Source organism: Bombus pascuorum, chromosome 9, assembly GCF_905332965.1.
Source record: "Bombus pascuorum chromosome 9, iyBomPasc1.1, whole genome shotgun sequence".
NCBI lineage: Eukaryota > Metazoa > Arthropoda > Insecta > Hymenoptera > Apidae > Bombus > Bombus pascuorum.
The window spans coordinates 13,470,991-13,496,745 of NC_083496.1; the positions used below are offsets into that span (position 1 = coordinate 13,470,991).

Genomic DNA, 25,755 nt, shown 5'->3' on the forward strand with positions numbered 1-25,755 from the left:
TCGTAATTCTTTAATTTCAACCATGGAACTATTGCCACTAGCTCATGAGCATTCAAAAATAATATAAATAATATGTAGCCCAATTTAAGAAAAGCATATCGAAGATCTTCTCTGGATGAAAATGATTTCGCAAGTTTGTTATTCATTACAATGTTTCACTTCTTCTGGACAAATACATATTTTACTCTGTCAAACTTTCTTCTCCTGCTCAATTCATTCAGCTAAACGGGACTCTCTGTATGTATATGTATACTCAACACTTAAAAATTATTGCAAAATACAAAACTACAAATTTTCTTTTCGAAATTGGAAATGTAACTACCTCGTACCATAAACTTAATTCCAACTCGAGTGTTCCAAAGCATCCGCACCCACATAATAAAAACACCAACAAAAAAAGACATATATATATATATATATAAAGAACACGAAAGTAAAGGACTCATACCTCTTGTTCACGAATTTGGCTCTCCATGGCCCTGATACGTTTCTCTTCTATGCGACGAGCATCAGCTACTCTTCTCTCCTCCTGGATCTCATTTTGAATCCTGAGCTGTTCTGCCTGCGCCCTCAACTCCTCTTCTTGTCTCTTCTCTTCGGCACGCTTCGCCTCTGCTTCAGCCCTCGCCGCTTCCTGTTGCCTCGCGGTCTCCTCCTGCTGTTGTTTCCGCAACGTCTCCTCCTGCTTGCGCATGTTGTCCTCGTTCTTCCTTAGTGTCTCTTCCTGCCGACGTAAGGCCGCTTCCTGGGCGCGTTCCCGTTCTAGTTGCATCTTCTCTTCTTCGAGCTCGCGCAGTTTGTGCGCCAATTTCTCGCCCAAGTCACTGTGTTGTCATGAATTTCTCGATTATTCGACTTCAAGCTTAAGTCGACCTTATTTGTGATTTTGTTCTACTTGTAAAAAGGCTTACAGGATTTGAGAGAAGGCATAGCGATAGCGATAGTCAAGCGGCAGGAAAAGACCATCAGTGTGTTCAAGGTAAAAGTGTTTTATTTCATTTCATCACCGTTTGTACATTGTACATTGATCCCGAGATACAAGTTCGTTGTAGTTCCATTATGTACATATACAAGATACGCTTAGAAATATTGGTACCTCGCACAATAGTCCAAGATATGAATTTAGTGGCTCGAAAAACTTTCAGTGAAAGAAATAATTCAGTTTTCTATTCATGAATTTGAACATGTTAAAAGTAACTAGAAGAATAGAAAATTAATTCTCATGGTTCAGATTTATTGTAATATCTATGTTTTAATAATAGAAAACATTAAAACAAACAAAATTAGGAATATTGAATCTCGGAAATAATGGAAAAATGATTTAACTTTGAAATGACTAATTTTGAAGTTATATTAAGTCATGTTCGAAATTTTTTGGAAAATAATTTTAAGGAACCTGTCTAATTAAATTTTTAATTCTGTTTTCTAAATCATTGAGCTACTGAATTCTGTTTATGCACCATCGTGCGTCATAGTGATCACTGAAGACGCCAGTTCATGAAAAACCTGATAGACATAGAACATTAGAATTTTTAAAAATTATCTAAATTTTTTGTAGTTTCTCTTATAATTAATAAAAAAATAAATAATAATAGTACTTTATTAAGCGATATTGACGTCTTCGGTTTCACTGGCATGCTTCCAACGGCAAGAAAAATTACAAGAATCTTCGTGCAAACATACAAGAGAGACGTTAAAGAGAACCTCAAAGCATTTCCATGAAACTCAAAAGGACCGAGAAAGTAAAAATCCTCTATCTATCTGGAACTGTATATGTATAGAAAACCAATAAAATTCAGAACCGAGTATGTATTACATTACACTTAATCCTGAAGAGTGTTCGAAGAAGAAGCGGAAAATTTACAAATTTATGTAGAAATAAGCAATATCGAGCCTAGTCGATTTTACTCTAACACCTTCCTTGGCTCCAATACCCCCACACGATACAATGTTTTCCTGGACAATTCCTACCTGTTCAGCTCACGATTGTTGCCGTACCGCCACTGTTCCTCTTTCTCAAGGACCTCGATGATCTCCCTTTCTTTTTTTGTGATCTCGTCTTCTTCGGAAGAGGTGACGCTGGCGCCGAATGGTTCACTGCTTTGGCGGCTATGTTGAGACATATCGGGGCTGACCGGTTGCTTCGTCCAATCTTCGACATGACCCAGTTCGACCCCTGAATCTCTTTCGTGGCTGGAATCCTGCTCATAGTTGCTGTCTGTGTCGTACGAGCGACGATGTAGCTGTTCGATGCGTCTTTCCTCCGCTAGAATCGCAGCCATGTCTGGTGGCTTTGTTAGAGTCAATTCGCGTTCCAGCTCGTCATCGTTTACCTGGAAATTGAAGCATGACTTAGTATCGTTTGTGTGGTGGGATAGGAACTTTTTTTTTAGTTTGATGGAATGTGAAATGTTTTTTAACTCTCGAAGCTTGGGCCCTGAAACAACAACGGAGGTGAGTTAAAATAGCTCTGAATGTATATACGGTCATTCATAAGTAATAGGCCATATCTTCATTTAATATAAGACGTAATAATTAGTTCAAGTTACCTAAGAAACGACTAATCGATCAAAATTTTCTACTTAGGTAAGATAATAATCTAACAATTCATAACAACTACTTCAGAGAATTAAATTATTTAAGATCTGAGAGTTAAGAGATAAATTGTTATTTGTTTGAAGTAATATAGTTTTTCAAACTGCCAAGATAACGTGTATTATTCGAAATTTTTGGTCAATGTTACATACTAAGAATATTTTCACTATAATAAATATGTTTGTCTTAATTGTATGTTTTAATCTGTTGGATCAATCGTCAATTGTACGTTTCCTCTAAATGATAATGATGTAACGAGCTATAAGCATTAAATCATTTTGACAGAACAACATAGTTTCTTCATTTACGTAATTCCTCTTTTATATTTTACCTTATGTGAAACATTACGTGCATTAGTTTTTGTAGTGTTTACTCACAACACCTACAATATTAATGGTATCGATTAGATAGCGATATCAAAAATTCTTCGACTAATTTATAAAATCAAGACAAATAAAATAAAGACAATTTATCGTCGAACAAAAAAGTATTAAGGAGACTTATTCGCAAGAAATAAACGCGTAGTAGTATCGCGGTCAACGAACGAACACGCGAGTCTCATCAGGCTAGGTTAACGCGCAGCATAATTGCGAATGTGAGTTACGTAAATCCATTCACGTGCTCCAATTAATATCATTAAACGATGTTACGCCTGCGATATGATCTCTCGCAACGTTAAACACGGGTGCGCTAACGGCCGTGGAACACATCAGCTTCCGGAAACAAGTGAAAGCCACTGGAAGGAGGTGGAAAGCCGTGAGAAGAAACGAAAGTTACGATAGAGTGTCGACGTTCTGTCGTGAAAAAATTTCGTGTCTCGTACACGCTTTTCCGTGCTGAATATTTCAATATACGTCGAACGGAGAAAATCGGGAGCGATTTCATTCCACGTATTAGACACAACTGTCGCATACCCCTTCGATTCCAAGAAAATCAGAGCGCCGCGTGCGTAGTTCCTTCTTTATTCTGCGAGTAGAATTCAATCTTTTTAGAGGTTCCACTGGAAGGTTTTCTTCGTCGCTGATGTCCACTGGTGGTGGTGGTGGTTTCTCTTTCGGAGGCTCCACGCTGGTTGGTGGCCCCAGAGGAAACGCCAAACCGGCGACTATTTCCTCGTCGCTTGATAAATTTAGTGGCAAAATCTGTAGAAGGAAAACTTAAAATGAAAAACACAAAAACAAAAATGCCATGAAGAAGAGACACGATATATCACATTTTTCATTTTCCGTATAAGAACGACTTTAAAATCATAATACAATCACATGAATCACGAAAATTGTTTTCATAAAATTTGGTTACGAAGTTCACCTAGAGAAAAACATTTACATCAAAGATATTGATTTCAGAAATGTCGACTATTATCACTACAAACTCGCAAATCACAATCGCTGTTTCATTAACATTAGAACAATCACATCTGTCAAGTTACAGATTTCAAAATTCCTTTTTTTTTTTACAACTATTGAAAACATGCAGAGTTCTTAACAAAATTAAATAAATCACAATTACAATTTTTGTAAATTTAATTTAGCTTCGAAACCAAACAAAAAGACAATTTTAGCAACGTGTAGTAAATTGATAAGGCACTGAATTTTGGAATTATTCTGTTATAAGAAATAAGAAAAGCGACTTATTGTACCCCCTCGCCCCCTCCCGTTATCTTCACATATAATTTTCACGTACTATCAAACAGGTAGTTCTAGCATTAGCAATACTACGGACTTTTAAGAAGAGAAAAGAAAGCTAACACACCACGCGATTCAAGAATAAAGAACAATTCTATGCAAATTTTTAACTTGATCCATCTATCAATCTCCAATCCAATCGACTCAGATCACCGAAACTCTCTTTACCTGTTTAGACATGGGTGATATGGGGCTAAGAAGGCTCATCGTATCCATCTTGGCGATTTCCGGTTTGCCGATGGTCAAGGTCGTCGGTCTTTCAGGCACAGGCACAGGGACGTTTGCGGACGGCTTGCTTTCAGGTGCATCGTGCACGTCGATCGACTCCTTGATCGAGTTTCGTGCCGGTAGCTCGTACTGCTCGATCTTCCCGTTCATCGTCACTTCCTTTTCCTCGTGCTCTTCGTGTTCGACTGGCGGGCTCGGCTGGCAAATCGCCGCTGCCTCCTCGTCGTCCGCTTTCTCGATAACGATCGGTTCCTGAAGAGACGATCTCTGCGTTATTGCTTCTGCCGTACGCGTATTTCGCAACGCTACATTCTATGCAAATCAACACCGGCGTGCTACACCCGCCGACCAGGGTTTCTCAAACTTTCACGGCTCTTTTGTCGATATAGCAAGGTATAGGGTTATTTGAGTCAATTACGTCTCAAACGCCTCCAAATTCAATGTTGAAGTTTGCACAAGATAATTAGAAACTTGTTATACGGGATGCCATTAATTTTTGACATGATTGGTATTTTAGGTGCAGGAAGAAAATATAAAAAACGAGAAAATGATTCTGATCCAAATAACCCTACTTTATGCCATATTGATTCGTTCTCAATTGATAGAGGGAATAGTGTTTGAAACGCGCGATGGCATCAATTTTACTGAAATTCTTTTACAATTTTTTTCATGGCAAAATGGTCGACTGATCCGATAAAGTTTTATCTCTATTTGATAATCGTTTTTGCCCACATGTTGTGAACATGTGCCCGTGAAACTTTTAACCGAGTGAGATAAACTGTTATATTTACACTGTTAACTTTTTGAGACGAGAGTTGAATCTTATCAACTGATTCATTTTAAATGATGTTTTATACAGATTGCTATTAATATTGTCTATATCAATGTTTAATTGCTTTTAATATGAATAGATATTACTCTTTATTGGTGTCGTGAGGATATTAAGAGAAACAAGCGTAAAATATAGCTTGAGAAACACTGGATTTCGAGCAACAGCTTTAGAGGCAACTGCAGTTTCGGATGGAAGATTATTTTGCATTCTAAGAGTATTTTTTGCTTCTTTATTTTTTTTCTCATGTTCGATAGACACCGATGCACCAGCATTCATGCGTGACTATCGTGAATTTTTTTCTCGTGAAATCCATGCAATGGTGCACACATAGAACGACGAGTTATTCTACTAGAACTAACAATTACGACAAACAAACAAATTCGTAACTAAATGTATACAAATTAAAAAGATATTAATTTAAAATAGATGTAAAGATCTTTTAAACATTCATTTTCAAAACATAACACATATATATAACTATTGGTGCATATATGGTTAAATGAAATATAAGACAGAAAATAGTAAACAAGAAATTTCATAGTATGTTATTAAGAACTCTGATAGTCATTACTAATGCAAAATTTTATAATGAATTAAAAACATATTTATAGTAAAACTCCATTTATCCGAACTGATGTCATCATAATGCCCAATTTACGGAATACGTTACTGAATCTGATTTCAGGCTATGTGACGCATCGTTTATACGAATACAAATTTCAGTTTAGCAAAATCCAGTTATATTAATAAAATTATAATTAATTTATTAATATTAATATATAACAATATATTTAAAAAATGAATCTTGATTATACGAATGATAAGCAGCGAAGAAAAGGGGTTCTGGTAGACTTTTATTATCCAATTGACTCAGCTATCAAACTGTTTTGTCCCCCGACCTTGTCATCGTAAATCGAGTTTTACTGTAGTTATATAAAAATATAGTTCATGCATCAGTGGCGAGAAGCGGTAAATGCACGCAGTTTATTATTTCAGTTTTCGTGCAAATATGATGTCACGTGTTATTGCCATCGTCTAAGAAAGTGGGAACAAACAAAGATAAGACGTTTCGGCAATAATGATAACGTTTATCTAAATCTAACCGCACAGGTAGAAACGCGACTAAGTTCGCTATTTTGATTCTCGGTTCTCAACTGGCTTCTAAAGTACAATGCGAAATATTTAACTGAAATGTCAATTCCATCAGTGATACCTAATAATGAATACGGCATTGCTTATCGACGAAGATCATCTGGAAAGAAGCTTTAACAATAAAATAATACGAAGCTAATGTAACATTATACTCGAGAATATATTTGAGAAGTACTAATTCATAACTTCCGAAACGAGAAATCCTCGAAAAAGAACAAAAGAACCACTCGTTTTAATTGCCCTAATAACTTTTTATAATCATTTAGGAAATGATCCGACTCGAGATAAATAGCTTAAGAGAAATTGAAAGTAAAAAATGAAAGTAAGCGTGCATACGTTTAAAAGTAAGCGTGGTTCTTCGAATACAATTTCCCGTAGACTCAAGATGAAATATATCGTATTGAAATGTCTAACATGGAATTTTCATTGAAGATTTTGAAATTAGATAAAAATAGGAGATCTTGATAGCAAATGCTTTGTTTAATACCGATCCTGTCAAGATAACGTACAACAGGAAACGGTTTAGAGCTGTTTGAAAGCCAACAATCAATCATATTAATCTCAGTTGTTTTCTCTTGCGAAAGAACCGTATATGAAACAAATAAAAATGTGAACTTCTGAATGTAAATATATCCAGGATTTTGATAATTGATTTTTCTAATCAATAATTAGTTGAAAATAATACAAGAGGTTTAAAAAGTTATCTGGTTTACGACGAAATGAATGCTATGATAAAGATTTTATCACGAAAAAAATACCGATTTATGACTATTTGGAACGGTGCCACAGAGATAATTACTTCAAAGTGCAAAGATCGGCGAATTTACAGCACATGGAAGACTCTAACACACTTAGGTCATCGAAGAAGAACATCTTTGGTAATTGCAAACTGATTACCAACATATTTCGTTGTTTTCTGCATGTATTTCAGGATGACCTGATACTTTATTGTGTTGTTAAAATGCACGCCGCAAATTGCCAAGAAACTTTATGCCACACGGTTTAATCATGAAATTTATCTGTTAATAATTTCCGTTTTAATAACTATCGTACAATAAATGAAAAAACCGCAATGTGATCAAGTGCATAAATTCTACGTAACGCGCACAAAAGTGTCAAATGTGAATCTCTAGTCGATAGAAATATGAATTTCTATTTAACATTCGAGGAAAACTTTACATCACGTTAAGAGGTGGAGAAACGAGGTTTGTGCATTGATACGAAAACGAAGATCGGCACGAAACTAGGAAACTGATAAAATCAATTAAGCTGGAGCCATGCATAATCTCGGATCGATAGCAAATATGAAAACTAGCGATAAGCGGGATAGAACTGAATATCCGGTCGTAGAAGGTAGAAAAACACATGGCCGTGTGGAGTTTATCACTAGCTTGAACAATCGAAAATACCGTCTTACCTCTTTACAGTAGCGGATCTTAGATTTACAACACTGGCTTGAAATTACACGATGATCGTTGACGATGACGGCAGACAAAGCTAGTAAAAAATGGAACGAACTTCTAGCATTTGGTATAATTACTCTTCTCGACCATGGATGAATGGATATGGAAATGATTTCCATTAAGTTTATCACAAATCACAATTCAAGCAATCAATAAACTTTTACGAAGAGGAAAAATTGAAATTAAGAAAAATAAGTGATATATGTGGGAAAAAGTAATTTTGTGACACACAGGAAAAGGGTTTTTTTGATTGGTTTTATACTACAGGTCAATGGTGTTTGGATATTAATAATATTACTAATTAGTGATGTTGCTAAATAAATATCGACATTCACGCAATTATTGCGTTTTATTTACGTATGTTTCGAAGAAAAACAATTTAAAAAATAAAGAAACATAATGAATATTGTGGTGGAACAAATGTTATTTGGAATAAAGACATTTCTAACGAAAAAAATGTGCAATTGTATTAATAACTGCCAAAATAATGCATGGATAAAGGGCAAATCAGATGGTCAACAAAAAAACTTTCTCAGCGATCAAAAATTTCATCAGACGAAATGCCACACGAATTCTTACCTCGTTTAATGCATCGATTAACGTCATAAAAAACGAAGTACGCGATGACTCAAGATATAGTAGAATAAATAATCGTAACAATTCAGGACACTTTTATCGTGACGTGGGTCAGTAATGAACGTCTTTCGTAATAATTAAATGTCACTCTGACCGATCTTCGACCCATGGTTCACGAGGACAGCACATTGAACGCGTTCGTCACTTGATTGCGACTGCACGTTAGAGCTCGACGTCGTTGTTTACCGATGACACGTATATCGCGGAGACGATAAGACGATTCTTGATTGATGAGGTTCGTCTGGCGCTTGCTCTATACGAAGCATACACACGTTCATCTTTCATTGACGAATAAATCGAAGCCCAGTCTCGAAATGCACAACGCTTGGGTTATTTCGTGAACAAATCAGTGGAACAGACAGTTTGAAAATTTATACTGTTTCCCCTTTATTTACGTTTCGAATATACTTAGCAGAATTTCCAAGTTTTATTTCGAACAATCAGGGTGACGAAGACAATAGTAAAATTGATCGGTCTGTTACACATCTTTAAATTCAATATTGATTTTTCGGCAGTTTACTGTTTCTCTCGAAAGGCATTCGATAACGATTATCGCGTATTCGTCGAAGCGAAATCAAGATACTTTGAAGCAAAAATGGATACGTCGATTTTCTTTATTTCTACGTAAGATTTCATGGATTAAATATCACATGTTTCATGACTGATATATTGTCAAGAGATAGATATTTAGATCTTCGCAACTTTGACTCATTCGTGCCTCAAAATCCTTTATCAAGGAAATTTGTATATTCTCGGTCACGATGGAAACACGACACGAAAAATTTCTCTGCCCACTGAATTTTATATTTCATTAACCGCATACGTCTCCCCCAAACGTTACAATCGATCGTTATCCACTATATAATGTGCGCCGAATGTCGACAGGTCGTATTTTAAGATCGGTTACAAGTTAAGTCTAAAACGAAGTCTTATTCTTATCGTGTTAGAATAGTTTGAAATAGTACCTATCTAGGATTCGTTTTCATCCATTGGTTCTTTATTTTATGGATAATATTAAATAGTTTAATAATGTTAAGAATATCATCAATACTGTTTAGAGACACACCAAAATTTTCTTATCGCTTAGAATATTTTACGATTTCTGTTATGACAGCGATCGATCGCATTTAGGCATCGGTATTTAGGTCCAAAATGTATTCCCTGTTTGATTAGGCCACTACGTTTTCCGCGATTATCGACGTTTGTACGAATTGATACAACGTTTACCTCCGGCTAGTACGTGTTTCTGGTTACCTGATCTAATTCTACTCGATACTGGGGGATTATTATATACGTTTTGCTCCTGCGTCGTCTATTTACATCGTTAACTATGGTCTCACGCCTTCGTTTCCAGCGAGATTTGTGCGTAATGGCGGATAATAAATACGTGTGGAAGCGATAGGCGAAGACGGGTTAATATTATCCGGGAGTTCTAAGTGGCAGGATTCGGTTTCCTGATCTTGATAAATCCCAGACGCGAATACGACTTCCCAGTATTTCATCGAATCAAAACGCGTTCTGTTTTAAACGATTACTTCATATAATGTATATCATATGTATACGAATAGTTACCATAGAAACGATTGAGGCACGATAATGGAATTGTTCAGCTAGGTACGATATAAGCTCATGGGAGTAACATTCGTTAGAAACTCTTTTCTACTGTTTCGTAGTTTCAAACTAATCTCCGAATAATCTCTGAATCCTTTCGTTTTTCTCATTAATTATCGATAAAAGCGGTCCTGTAGCGATTCCAGCCACTTGAACGCCCGATTCTAAAGCCCATTCTTATGTACAAGATCTAAATGGAAGTTAGACGAAGCTAGGTCTAACGATAAGGGCGAGATAGAGACAATAGTGCTACGCGAGGATAGTCATAAAGATGAACGAATTTTCTCGTTTCCTCTTTTAAGACTTTCTCGAGGGGCTGCTAGATTGCTGATCGATCCTAACCTCGGTCGCTGAGCTCGGCTTCTCATTGACGCGATCCACGGTGATGAATGGCGTCACTGGAGATGTCGTAGGTGTCTTGCCCTGAGGTACCACCACCTTTTCGCAAATTTCCATCACCGTTCGGCGTTTTTCTGCAGGCAGTGTCTCTTCACCCACCGTCACCTGGTGTTTCGTGCTGAACGTTGGGGACGAGATATGTTTGGTGCTGAAGGATGCCAATGGTGTTTGTTCGAGATTCGAGGATGGTGACAGGGGAATATTCGAGTTACATGATATATTAGAACCAACGGGGATTGGTATCTCTGATGCTTTTGGAAATTGCGGACAAGACAACTGATTGGTTGGACTCTTAACGTTTGACGTTCTAGCTTTTAATGATGGTGTTTTAGAGGAGGATGGTGAAATGGGCGGACTCAGAGAGGAGGTAGAACTGGTGGGGGATGATTTAGTGCCTATCGTTTTTCGAGGAAGCGGAGTGGGAATCTTGGATGCTGCCCGTGGAGACGTGACTGGTGTCGTTATAGTCTTTGGAACTTCTTTCGCGATACAGTTCGAAGCTGAGGTAGCGGTAGACTCTAATTGAAGGTTCGTTGGAACGGCTGCCACTCTAACAGGTGACAGTGAACAAGTGTCTATAACGGCAGAGTCTAATGGTACTGGAGACGAAGCCGTAACTTTGGTTGAATCCTCTTTTGAGGCATCCTGAACCTTTTCGTCGACAGCGAATTTCGGATCCTGCTCGTTCGCGTAAAGTTTGCTGCTGCACGCGACAGAGTTCGATTCTTTAGCGGGCAGAGAATCTGTTTTAGTTTCTAAATGTTCTTTGGGGCTAGGCAACTTTGGTTTGGGAAGCATATCGGGAGGTGATCGTCGCGGAGGTACTTTGGGACTTTGATACACGATCGGGCGACTCGTAGCAGGATAAGAACGAAGTGTACTAGAGTTAGTAACTTCTATGTGTGCCTGCGATTGTGATTTGTTAGTCGACAGTTCCCCAGAAGTGTCAGCAGTACCCTAGAGAACCAAAGAGTTATTGGATAGATCGTACTACCTGCCATCCCGTTACCAAACAACAAGAATAGTAGGTTATCACTCAAAGTCACGATTATTAAAAAATGTTTCAGGTGCGGTCGTCAAGTAATAGTAATAATGAAGTCATTTGAAATTATGACGGAATATAATGATAAAATATAAATAATGATATTCACATGACGAAGAAATTATACGCTACTAATATATAATCGATTTTATTAAAATTCATTGATGCAATTTAAAATTCATGCTCTTTACTTTGCAGCAATTCTTCTCAGCGAGAGTATATGTTTCATTTTCGAATTTACATGTGAAACATAGTGGTAGATATAATTTCAGATGACTCTACAAATTAGTTTGATGGATTCCTAGAAACAAATCCTAGAATCTAAACTGAGATGTTACTTGACGCCCGTCCTTTACAACCTAAACCGACCCGAATACTTAATCTTAATATCTACGCAATTACTCGAGACTCGGTAACATAGAAAATAAATTTCGCGAACGGCAAGCAAACTCAACTTGTACCCCACTCAATAGACTCTCACTTTTACATACGCCAGCCAAATAGATATAACGACAACTAAAAGTAGATTTACCCAGTAGAGAAACCGCCATGCAACACCGTAGTTACGCCTTACCTTCTTTGTTACTACTGCGTCAGGTTGGCTGGCAGAAGTCGTCGAGATCTCGTTCACAGATACAGCGGCGCTTTGCTGTTCAACGACAGTTACGTTCGTTGTCTCGACGTCGCGAGATTCCTCCGGTTTCTCCTCGATCACCTCCTGTCGCTCGATAATCGTGCTAGCGTGCACGATGTCCTCATCGACTGGTTCGTCCGCTTGACTCACGGAGCAGCTGACATCAGCCGTGTGGATCCCTGAATCCTCGCGATCGGTATCGTTTAACAATTCGGCAGATGACGACGACGCCGGATAACGTCTGCCGTAATCGAGTTCCTCCAAGCTTTGCACCCTTTCGAACGTGTCGGGACCGCTGGAAGCGTCTGCGTCCAGAGAATCCAGGCTTCTATGGAAGGCGGCTCTTGGCACGCGATACTCTGAGTCAGGCGACGAGCTTCTCTCACTAGGAGTCGAGGTATCAATTCTGTTCTCTTGATCCCGGAAGCACAACGAGTGCTTTCCTACGGAGGATGATCTCTTATCGGCTGATTCTTTGCTCCTGGCCGCGTCCAAGGCGCTCAAACGATCCTTTATCGATCTGGCGGACAGCTCGCCATTGTGTCGTAACTCGTGAGCGGTACTGCCAGGTGCCGATGACTCGTCGCTGCTGCTATATTTTTCCAAAGTGGACAATCTATCCCGTAGCGGTCTGACTGTCTCTAATTCTTCGGTGCTCAGCTTACGATACGCAGAACTTTTGTTCTCTCTTTCCGACGTCTGCTTCTCCAAATGAGATAATCTTTCACGGATCGAGCTCATGTCACCGGACAGTCTGTTTAACGCTTTATTCGTGATCTTGTCGATATGCTCCGACTCGTGTTTCTGTTTTTCTAGGTTCGATAGTCGTTCCTTGATAGATTTCGTGCCGGTAAAATCTCCGGAGAGCCTATTGTTTGTTTTGTTCTCGGTGTTCTTCTGCGAGGCTTTCTCGAAGATCTCTCGCCTCTTTAGGATATCGACCTTCACCACCGGTATGGTGGATTTACCTTCGTCGTTTAAACTCGTCTTTGAACCGTTCGTTGATGACTTGGTGCTGTCGAGTTTTGAGTCCAGGTTGACCAATGATCGCCTTGGTATATTTTGAGACACTCGAGACACGTAACCGCGAATCGCACCCTCGTACGTATATTCCTCTGGTTCTGGGGAGCTGATCGTCGCTGTTGTCGCTGAATCGTACTCCTGATTGTTGTGACTATGGTTGCTATTGTGAAACCCGTTCCCGAATGGTTTCTTCGTCGTCGTCGTCGTCGTTGTCGCTGACGCTGTTGTGGTCGCTGATGATGTCGTGATGTCGTTGTGGATCACGCTCTCGCTTGCCACATTATCCACGTCCGAGTGATTCTTCTCTATTTCACTATCTCTGTCGCTCTGGAAAATGTTTGTCGAGTTTTTGGTTTTATGTGGAAATAAGAGTAATTATTGTAAAGAGTTGGCTGCGAGAATTTTCGCATTGAGGAAAATTGTTTTTTAGTCAGGCTAAATTTTTTCTTCACTGAAGTTTTTATAAATGTCCTAACACTTACGAACGAGATGCAGCTAGATAAATATTAATTATAAGCATTTTTTATATATATTTTTTTTAATAAGAGATATACGAAGTTGAATTGTATTTTATATAATATTGATAAATATATGATTTTTACCAAGACACTGTGCGTGTCATCGTGCGTATCGCCGCTAACCGAGCTCTTTCCGCTGCTGGTTCCTATACCAAGGTCACTCAGATCATTGGCATCTTCCTCGTGGTACATGGCTAAGCTGATGCTCAGTTTCCGACCCCTACTGCCTCTCTCTTCCATCATTTCTGAGAAAGTCTTGCTCCGACGACGCTGTCGATCGTGTTCCTCCAGTTCGAGTTTCTTAACTTCGACTACACGCTCAATGATGTGTTCCTGACGCTTCCTTCGACTACTCTTCCAATTGTCCAGATTCTGAACACACCATAGAAGTAATGATTTAATACTTAAAGATATTTGAAAATATCCAATAAATTTTAATTTTTAGTGTAGACATTTTCATTCTTTCTTTTTATTAAGAAATGATCTTACCGATTGCCAATCCTCGGGATCATCACGAACTTCTTGTTTTATTTTCTTCACTTCCTGGACTTTTTGCAATTGTTCTTGAGCTGTACGATATAAAGAGCATGGTCCAACTTTAACAAACTGAAGAGGGTTGGTCGCTTGTTTAGGAGGCGTTTTCAGGGTCGTTTTTAATTTTGGCGGCTCGTGTGTGATCTGAAATAATAAATATACTAAATATATTTGTTTTCGAATTTTATAAAAATTTCTAAGAAAAATCCAAATTCAATGAGAAAAGCGTTCTGTTTTCAGGTGATGAACACGCTTGAAACTTGCTTAACCATAGGAGTTCCTTGAACAAGGGGATGTAGCCCTTATAAAGTGCAACGACCGATCACCGTTTCAAGGATTACTTCAGAAAGAGTGAGTCAAATCGGGTCATTGATCGATGAGTGAAGGAGAAGCGTATGGAGACGGAACGAAGACAGAAATACTTATATAGATATACGGATGTAATCAATTTTATAGAATAAAATAATAATTAAGTGATTCTTAAAATTAATAAATATTACTATAATAATGAAATAATTTTCAAAATCAACTCAAATCTTTGTTGCACATTAATTAATTTGAATTAATTGCGAAGTTTTTGAGAAATTATCTAAACTCTTAAGAAAAGATGGGGAAGGATATTAAGTAGAAGATAAAAGAGATGAAAGGAGAGCGGAAGTGTATAATAAGAATAAAAATAAAAATACGTAGGATAGAAGGGGAAAAGTAATCAGTTTCTAGTTTAAAGTCGATAGCCAAGCAAAAACAGTTGTTACGGCGTCATTGACTAACCGGAAGCGGAATCACGCTCCTATGGTACGAAGGCTTTTCAGAAGCGAACATCGTTGCGATCCGCTGTGCGGTAGTTGGCGATTGTCGAGCGGACTCTCGGAAAATTGTGTTCCTTTGTCTGTTTAACTCTTTCATATGCTATGTTGATGTGAACGTTAGAAGTGACGTTTTAATTACTGGTTTTTAAGTCGTGTACGGTCTTTTTCGTATTTGAGCGCGTCGCGTTAAAATATCTTTCTTTCTAAATTACCACTTTTATAATACCATACATAATAATACTATAGTTAATGAAACTTATATTTTTTGAAATCATCAAATAACGTTAATAAAAAATATTGGTGTAATAGTTTCTCTCATTTTTGAAAGTATACAATTTATAATACCATATTTCCTTTTTTTTAACATTTATTCTATATTTTTTTAGATAAAAATGTGACGCGAAATAATCCATTAACAACTCTATATTTTCTCTAATTGTATTTATAAAAATACAAAACAGGAACATTTTTATACTTCGTTGAACGAGACGAGTCAGTAAAGATAAACAAACCGTGATTGTTACGACTGCAGCTATTGACTGCCGACTAGTAACAATTGAATATCTTCAGTATAATATCACTAGTATCACTAATCGGCAGTCAATAGCTACAGTCATAGCAATTATGTCTTGACTACCTTTATTAATTTATCTTGTTACACGGATTATGATTTAAATAATTAAGAAAGTTAGAAAAGCCTTTTAATTTGAACACGTGAACACGTCCAATCCTCCACTAAGTCTAGAATTTCCTACTTTATTCGAAACCAGATAGGAAACAAAAATCTCGACACTTCCATTTGTGCCTTCATCGAGAGAAAATGGAACGCTATTTCCTAAAGCATTTATCTCGCCACCCCCTAACGTTTTTTCGTCGGTGGCTTCCAGCGGAAACGACAACCGTAGAAAGGATATATACTCACCATCCTCTCGTTTCGCCGCTCTGTGGCGGCGGTCTGCGAGGCAGGCATCCTTCGTTCCTTCCTCCTTCTCTCTCTTCTTTAGGGGAGCTCCTCCTCTTCAGTGTAGGACGACTGCTCGCGCGGTCGGGCCCATCCTACGCCTCGTCCCTGGAACCGATCAACAGGAAATCTTATTAACTGACGAACTAACGGGAAACGGACGTCTCGCGGTGGCAGAACGCCGTTCAATCCGAGAAACGGCGACGCGGCGCGACGTTCCTGAATGCTATCTGATTTCGCGGCTGGCGAATGGAGCTGTTCGGTAGGCGAACGTAGACATTGTCGAAGGGTAAAATCGATATGGTAGTGAGAATGAACATGGCTGGAGATGAATAACGTGGTTGTAGTTATTTATTGAGCCAGGATTTTCAGATATATATAGCGTTCTGCAAAAGTCTTGAGCTATCTATATTGTCATGACATCTAAATCATATTTTTAGAAAGTATTTTCACATAGCGTTATATAAGAACAAGCCTTTGTACTATTTCATAGTACTATTTATTTGTAACTTAGTCTTAGATTATACATTTTTTATATTTATTTCAGTGAATTCTAAATTACTTTGTATTTATATTGGAGTTATGTTACTCTTGTGTTGCGTATTCGGTTACTATTTTATTGTAGCAGAATTTATTCTAGGTAGAAATGGAAGAAGCTTGTGACGACGAAATGAAAATTAAAGAACGTATAAATAACTATTACAAGGCATGAACAGTGATTATACTTGTGTCATGTCTTGTAATTAATGACAAAACAATTCGCTTTTGTGTTGCAAATATTTTTATAACATGAATAGATATAGCGTAAGAATAAGACATTCACAATGTATAAACTGTAAATTTCTCGATTATTTTGGATTCCTTTTTTCATAGAAAATTAGCTTATTGATTTTGAATTATCCTAAATATAAGTTGCTAGTTTTAATTCTTGAGTAGATTATTTTGTCAAAAAATATTCGGGACGTACTACAATACTGAACTGAAATATTTTTCCAGCTACCTCTTTAGACTCTTCAGCAAATTGAAAAAGCTGAGTGGAACCAAGGGAATAAATTTCTAAAAAGGGTACGCGACAAAGAGAGCAATTAGTCTTAAAGAAAAACCGAGCAATTGTAGGCTGTAGACAAAACTCGGAAGGGACAAAGTATCGAGATGGTGGAAAATGGAAATTGAAAGGAGCTCCTTTACAATAGACGAAAGGTTTGGGATGAAAGCAACCGGGTACAATGGACGAGCGCATGAAACCAGATAATGAAGAAGAACGAAAGAAGAAAGCCTTCATAGAAAGATGATAATATCTTGTTGTGTGCTATAAATCGATATAAAAACTGATATAGTGATTTCTAATAATATTCGAGCATTTACCACTATTCGAAGATTTTTAAGAATACAACATTATATGTGCTATAAGAAACTTTTTGAAATGTTATTATGTTTGTAACGAAATATGTGTATCGTAATTAAATTGGCAAAAGAAGCAAATCCGAAATGCATGATTTATTTCCTGATCTATTTCGTGATGTATTTCAAAATATTTTATATAATATATTTATAAAAAGTTTCAATAAGTATCCAAATGCTTTAGGCTTTAGGGCTTGTATCGAGCTCTAAGATCATCAATAGTATTCAATAAAATAATGATGATTTGCTGAATTATCTAGTATGAAAAAGAGAATGATCGGGAAAGGGGGAAAGAGGTAGAAACTCGAAGAGATTTAAATTTTGAACCTTAAGAAACCCTGTAAAGAAATGTTTGAAGTTTTTATTCGGACACCGTGAAACTGGACGAACATCAAACTAGGGAAATAATCCTTGTTGCAGAATTCCCTTGGAAGGGAAGATAAACCGAGAGTAAAGAGAAAAACAGGAGAGATCGTGTTAAACTGGTTCGGATCCAGCGTAGAACGATATTAAAGATTCGTTCGATCCGGGAAAATCAAGCAATAGAAAAGATTATTTTATCAGAAGAGAGCAGAAAGTCGCTATTGCCTGCTCCACTAATGAACTGATTAATTTACCATGTATTTACGCAAGACAACATCGAAACTATAATTAACAGGAGCGACTTCAACGAATCCTTTGCTATATCGATTTTATAGCAGCCGGTCGATATTGATAACAAGCAAGAGAAATGAAACGAGATCAGAATTTATTTAATCTTATTCTCATTATTCATTTGCAACGTGAATGCATTATTATAACACTCTGATTATTAGAACACTCCATTGACCGAAGCAATGATGGAATATTGAAATACCGATTAATGTAAAAATTGACGATGGTCGTAAATAGATACAATAATAGAAACGGTAAGAAAATGTTACATTTTTATGTAAAAATAAAGGATACTTTTTTATATAAAAACAAAGTTATTTAATTATTTCGGAAAATTGAATTATTTTACGTGAGTAGTTTTGAATAATCAATGCTCTATTATATACAATATATAATACAATTAACCACAACCATAATAAAATAATACTCTAATATATACAATAAGAGCAATGAAGTTTCTATAAAGAAGCATCATTTCGTACGCCAATATATTTCTTCCGGCTCTTATTTCACTAGACATATCGTTCGACGAGCAAATATTATTGCAGAACAGCTATGTTTGCACGATGCATCCGTTGCGAACGTTCTATTTCCGACGCAACCTCAGCTTTCTCGATCAGCTGAAAGCATTTCAAGGCTGTTGATTTTTCGTCTCGCGAAAAAAGGAATCGAATCTACTTCGTTCTCTGACCATCAGTAAAAAGATCAGAAATAAAGAAAATGGAGTGAAAAAAAAAAACGATAGGAGAAGAAAAATTTCTTACTATATTTGTTGTTACGTACTTTGATCCCATCAGCCAATGAAAATAAAGATTGTAACATATTTCATAAAGGACAAATGTTGAAACGAAGCAAAATTTTAACTTGTAATATGTTACATTTTTCACAAGTACAACGAATCAAAAGTATAAGACAGGATATCAAAGCATTGTTGTAAAACAATAACGAAAATTGTTACAATAAGAAAATTAAGTAGTAATGAAATTATACTCTGCAAGTCATTACAAAAGGAGTTCGATAAAGTTAATACAGTCCATACTACGTTTACGTAATAGTACTCGGACGCACAATCGAAACAAGGTATCTACGCAATACTGATGATATACAACGCAAGGGAACACCTTTTTACCTGTATATATTAAGCTTAGTTATTTATTAAAAGAAAATGTCTTTCAATTTACTGATATGACAAATTATGTCCGGTGGAAAATTGCAAAAACGCTTGATCAATATGTAATAACCAGGAAATTAAGAAAACTCAGGAGGCATACCATGAATAATCGGTAATAGGCTTCAAGCAGCGGTTCGCTAATCGTTGAGAACCAGAATATGCAAAATCATGTGTAATCGTATGCGAGCTTATTTATTCATGTAGAGGAGTGGTCATTATGAGAAGCGTGTGTTGTGGGAATGGAAAAATGCGACCACACCCCTAATTGTTTCGGGAATGATATCGACGTTTCCACCATAAATCTCTCACTTTTTTATTATAATTTTCCCATCCGTACTTTGCGTCACATTTCAGTCTTAAGCTCTACGGAAATACGAACTAATATTCCATAATTTATCTTTCTATTCAATTTAATATTGTAATTGGTTTTAGCTTACCTTTTACTTTCTCATAATCAATTAATTATTTTATAATATTAAATACATGTAGTACAATATTATATTTTCATAATAAATTAATATATCATTAATTACATTATAATATTTTCTTCTATTGTAAAATATGAAATTGAAGAAAACGATGAAACTGGAAAGTTTAGCTTTTTCGTTTGATGTGTAAGTTGGTTTACAACTGTTTTCCTTCATTTGGTCCATTCCAAAGAATTTTCATTTCCCACTGAAAATTGTATAACCACGGTAGCTGGTCGGAGAGGTAAACTCCATCGTTCGACGTTTTGTTCTTCACGATCCAATGGATCCAATTCGTTGAATGCATGGATGATTCCGTTGCCCGTAAAAGTTTCTCGGTATGGCGTAGCAACTGTACCATAAAATTCAATGTTAACAGAGAATAAATCCTTTTGTGTTCCACGACGAAAACGAGACAAAGTATCACAAGGTTCAAACGATAAACATCCGGAAGTGGAAACGTCGGTCTAATCACTTTCGGTTTCAGGCCGAGGAAATTTACGAACAGAAAGAAAGCATTAAAAATGCCAAATCACTATGAAAAATCGATTTATCTTCTTACAGATCGTTAATAGACTTCATAATCCATGCTGGAGTATTTTTAGACGAAGCAGTGCACCAAGTTAATGGATGGCTTTTCCAGAATATTATTTCTTTTTACTTAAAAGTACGCAATAACTTGTTCCTAAATTTATTATATAAATATATATTACTATAAAATGTACATTATAGGATTTCAATAATACAAGCCATTTTTATTAATTTTGATCACGGGGTCCCTCTTGAATAATATTTATATCCAAAAAACTGATTATTCAATTATCTTCTTTTACGAAATTCATTGATTTGAACATTTGAAAATTGCAAATATTCACACTCATCGTACTTTTCTCCTGTGCCGTTCAGTCAAAGATCTTCCAGTACCAAATAATAATATTCGTAACTGTCGAAGGGAGTTTGAAAATTGGCGACAATTCTAACCACGATGATGGTGACGACACGCTCTGTATCCGCTGGCAAAATCGAGGAGAACGATCATAGGCGTTGGGAACGTCGTCGGAAATCAGGATGTATCGATATAACCGGGTTGCATTTCGCCAAGGAATGAGAACATGTACAACTTGATATCGTCGTAAATCTCAGCTGCGTGCAAAGATATTATCGACACCGAACATCTTCGTGTGATCAGTAGAGTTTATCTTCGCGCCAGTTCCATGGTGTTAATTGGATGCGCTTGTGTTCCGCGCAACGCTTTCCGAAATTTATATTTCCTGCGTGTGCTGCTGTCTCAGAGTCGATTTCCGCCAATGATGTTCTCACTGATGAGATTTTGTTGAAATTGTTTAACAATTATCGCGAAGGAAGGAGTAGAATAAAAATAGATCGTACATCCTGAATTTGTAACGAGTTTATGGTTTGCGTTTTACGATTATGGTTGAACGTCTTATCTGATAGACGTAGAATTTTTGTAACCGAAGATAAGAAGCATGATTTATTTAACGACACATGTTTATCACTGGAATTATCAAGTCTGTCAAAATTACGCACTCCGATTTTTTTAATTTTATAATTGTTAGACTGCGAATGATTATATTTATGGCAAATATAAATATGTAAAATGTACCAAATGTATATAAACATGAATACACGCAATATTATTAAAACATAAAATTTAACCGTGTCAAATGTGTAAAGTAATCGTTATTAGGTTCTTTCAAGAATTACAACACATTAAAATTGCTTACAAATGATTCTTATTACACTCTATAGGCAGATGCGTCATGGATACTTGAAAGAAAAAATTAAACAAATGCGATACTGGTACTAATTTGCCAATTCACATTTACTTATAATTGCAAGTAATTAACGTCTAGATATGTCAAATATCTTAGAAGCAACTTTCACCCTATTACAGTGTCCTTAAAAATTAATTCCAAGAATCTCCTTGGCCTCCTTCAGTAACCAGACAATCATTGTATTCTTTCAGCTCAATGAACTTTCCAAGATATACCGATTAAGACAAATTTATCGATTAAGCCATAACATCCTCCATATTCCTTAGGAAAAGAAAGTTTGTTAGAAATTTCAGACTCCCTATAAATTTACGAGGAAGTTTCTCAATTAACCGTGTAATTTAGTAAATCACGATTCCAATTACTCGATATTATTAGTCACGCGATTCACACGACCAACCGAGCATCATTCAAATATTGTCACGCAGTTTTAAAATCTTCGATCGCTTAATCAACCGCACGTAGCGTTTAATACAAATAGTGAAAAATATATTCTTCAACGACAAATACAAAAGAAGATAAAAATTACGTTAGAAATGCAGTGTTTCCATAGTTGAATAATTCAACGCAACTTTCGAACTTTTGTACCTGATACATTCATGGAAGGTTTAATAATAATAAATAATATATATATAAGTTACAGAAATTAAAAAATCGAAATTAGAAAATAATTAGAAAATTAGTAATCCTTTCATCCTTCGATCGGATATTACCACAGTGGCGGCATTCGAAATTTGTCTTTAAACTGTAAATATACTGCATACTGTAAATATACAGCCAGAAGAATATGTCGACCACAAAAGATTAATTTTGCCAAACAGTACCAGCAATATAGAGATTACAAGGAGGAAGATAAAGAAAATTATAAATTTTGAGATTATTCGTGTACTTGGATTGAAACAGTGGAATAGTTAAGTAGTAAGCGGTAAGACACCCTATAACATCACTGTCGCGTTCTCGCTTTGTGAAAGCCAGGCACGTTTGTTTCTTGTGGCAGGGCTGATCTGCATGTCAAAGAGGGGAGGCCTGATAGGCGCAGCATATTGACACAAGAGACCTCAAGGAGGTCCAAGGCCGGTTTTACTTGCCTCCAAGGGATTCCTGAGGAGTGACTCGTCCGAGAACACGTTCTTCCGCGAGCGTACGGTCGGAATGTCAGGTACAACGTGCTCGTAAACGAGTCACGGAAAAGCGTTCCGCGTCCACTCGTATAACTGTGACCGTTCTTGCGACGTTTTCGCGCCGATCGTACGGAGCCTGACATCGGGTCAATGCAACTGTATATCTACCTACGGACTGCAAAAGTGACGTGGTCATACATACACAATATACATATACAATAATACATATATCATACTTTGGTATCTACAGTCCAATCGATTCCTTTAGATACTGTTTTGCGATTTTAAAATCACGTTTATGAAATATTTCTCTATTTCATAACATTTTGTGAAAGCATTGCTTATATATAACTTGAGAAATTCTTAATCTTTAATTATATATTTTTGTTTATTCTGTTGGATGATATTTCAGTTTAGCTTAAAATTCAAATACTAGATACGTATATCGATAGCATATTTGAGGGTTTTCATTCGTTTTAAGAGGATTCTACATTTTAAAATATGAACAATGAACATACAAATTTATAGTATCGAATTTTATGAAATATGTAAATACGTTATATTCTATAGTTTTTTTATTATTTCACTTTTTTACATAGTTCTGTTCCGGTCATTTACGTTCACCGTGGCAATGAATGTTTTAGTAGAATCTCCTGAAATAATTTTTGAAATATATACTCCCATTATTTTTTTTATTGCTAAGCACGGAGAAATGAAGTCACTACAGGTCTTTGGACAGAGAATACAACGAAAATTCAAAAAAAATAAAAATAAAAATCAACGCAAGAACGCTCACGCTTAGGTACCTGCTAAATTAGTTAGAGTCAGCAAAGTCCAGAATTACCTTGATCCCGATAGCCGCGGAGAAACCATATTCTTTAATAACAAGCATATACTAGAAATTTCCTAACCTGATTACCTTCCCGTCGCCTGACATTACCTACCACTTCTCTTGAAAAATGTTCTCCACGCGCCAACGAGCAAACGAAATCGCGGCTATCAGATTGAGCGTTTCATTCTACGTGAAAACGCGCAATCGTACGAAAATTCTCACTCGACTGCCATAAAACAAATCGTCCAAATAATCATTAATCTTTCTCCATGGCAGAAAGCAACCTCGATATTTTAAGTAGACCAACATAGACAATACATGGCAACACAAATACATGGTAATTTCTATTATCCTACCGACTGACCGGCGCCTCAACCGTTTGACAATGTAATATTATACTAACAAGATTATTATTCTCAAAGATTGTGTTGTGATAAGATTATTTTCAACGTATCACCATTGTCTTGGATATTGCCTCGTGACAAACTATTTAGATCTTTAGATCGATAAGTCAAATTCAAAGTATTAGTTCAATTATACTTCCGAGATAAAACATACCTAAAAACTATCCTGTGATATAACAAAGCATTGCAATTACAAGTCAGTGAGTATGTTGAAAATTTGTTAATTATAAATATTTGCATATTTTTAATAAAGTATAGTTATAAATTGTCGAAATATATTTGTGAGTGTAACTAATTCGCTTCTGGTGTTCATAATAAATATGATTCTTCCGAAAAATGCAGATATTATCGTCAAAATTTTCCATAATAAAATACGTCGTGTAATTATTTTATGTTATATAATATTGTAATTAATAAACAAGACCGCGAGGAAGAAACATGATACGCTACATCTAACCAATTAACTATTATCAAAATTCTCTTTTTTTATAAACAAATCTAATATTTAGAGTTACAAATAATAACATTTTAGAACGTAATTTTATCGCCACTATTCTAATTTTGTGAAATTTATCGATCGGCGACTTTGCACATTTCTCGTTGTTATCATTTCTACTAATCTCACAAGGGATTCAATGGCGCTATATCGAACCCCACATGATTTTAAAACGACGAAGATGATAGAGAAATATGGCGAAAATATGGAATTAAAGGGTTCGAGGTCGTGAACACGACTTGGCGAATATTCGTTAGAGCTCGACGAGGTGTTAATGTCGTGGTGGCGAATAGCAACTAAGAAGATTACGCAGATTTGCGTTTAGCGTTTCGATATTAATGGCGGTGCACGGGCGATATCACGAGGGAGGATAGAAGAAGTGTGGCGTTAAGAAGATGAAAGGGAAGGGGACAAGAATCTTAACTCATGCCTAAACATGAAAGCTACCGTGGCGATTTATACCGTTTCGCCCGTACTTTGCACCGGGCCGCTTTAAATCGCAGTTCAATGCACGCGAACCCACGTTGTGCCACGATCTATTCTGGTAACTCTGCCTGGGAAAAACTGCCATTTTTCTAGACATCTATAGAGAGAATCGAATATCAGCTAATTTTAGATTAAAATACCAATTTACATTTTTCGCATTTTTAGTTGTCAAATGAATTCGTGAAATTTTTGCAAGATGTCAAGGCTTTAAATAATGTGAAATACAGAAATGTATGTGTTTAGGTAATGTGAAAATAGACATTCATGAAACATGGCATCCAATTGATAATATATTACTTATGCCCTCGTTACGTAAACAATTATATAACCATAAGGTTTTCCCTTCCTGCATTCCACCTCTTCGCCGATTTATCATCCCCTTCAGGAAGACTCACGAGTTAAGATCGCTGGAGAAAGGAAAACAAACGATATCTCTAGCTGTCTATCATTTTTATATATCTTGTATAATCATTAAAGAGCGTTATTAATTTCACGAACTGTCACAGGACAGGACGGATAAACGATCGTTTTGAGGCGAGCAAAGCAGCACCGGTATGAGCACAATCGCGATCTTCTCTAATTGCCACGTAGCTAACCTTAATTACACCTACGATCATCTATCTAATCGTACCATCGTTATTTGTACCAGTGTAAACTCGTCGTTAGTTGTACGCGATACAATCGCGTAGGACTCACGATCGATAGATCCTCCTTAAGAGACTATCGTTTACTTAAAAGTCGAGTCTTTGTCTTAAAATTCATTGAATTTATATAATTGATATCTCAAGGGATTTTTTCTCATCATTAA

The 25,755-nt window shown here is 36.5% G+C and overlaps 1 protein-coding gene across 6 annotated transcripts in view; it reads right to left on the reverse strand.

The window, feature by feature from the left end:
• The window catches only part of LOC132910295 (LIM domain only protein 7), a 158,983-nt gene that overhangs the window by 4,465 nt on the left and 128,763 nt on the right, over positions 1-25,755 (reverse strand). For 5 of the 6 annotated variants that reach the window (XM_060965869.1, XM_060965864.1, XM_060965866.1 and 2 more), the window contains 9 exons: positions 16,084-16,230; positions 14,308-14,496; positions 13,903-14,190; positions 12,218-13,627; positions 10,545-11,558; positions 4,449-4,760; positions 3,510-3,737; positions 1,972-2,333; positions 449-824 (listed from right to left, as the gene is read on the reverse strand). In XM_060965869.1, coding sequence (XP_060821852.1) covers positions 449-824; positions 1,972-2,333; positions 3,510-3,737; positions 4,449-4,760; positions 10,545-11,558; positions 12,218-13,627; positions 13,903-14,190; positions 14,308-14,496; positions 16,084-16,131 — 4,227 coding nt within the window. In that variant the 5' untranslated portion in view covers positions 16,132-16,230. The remainder of the gene's footprint in view (positions 1-448; positions 825-1,971; positions 2,334-3,509; positions 3,738-4,448; positions 4,761-10,544; positions 11,559-12,217; positions 13,628-13,902; positions 14,191-14,307; positions 14,497-16,083; positions 16,231-25,755) is intronic. The other variant, XM_060965870.1, reaches the window with a different exon arrangement.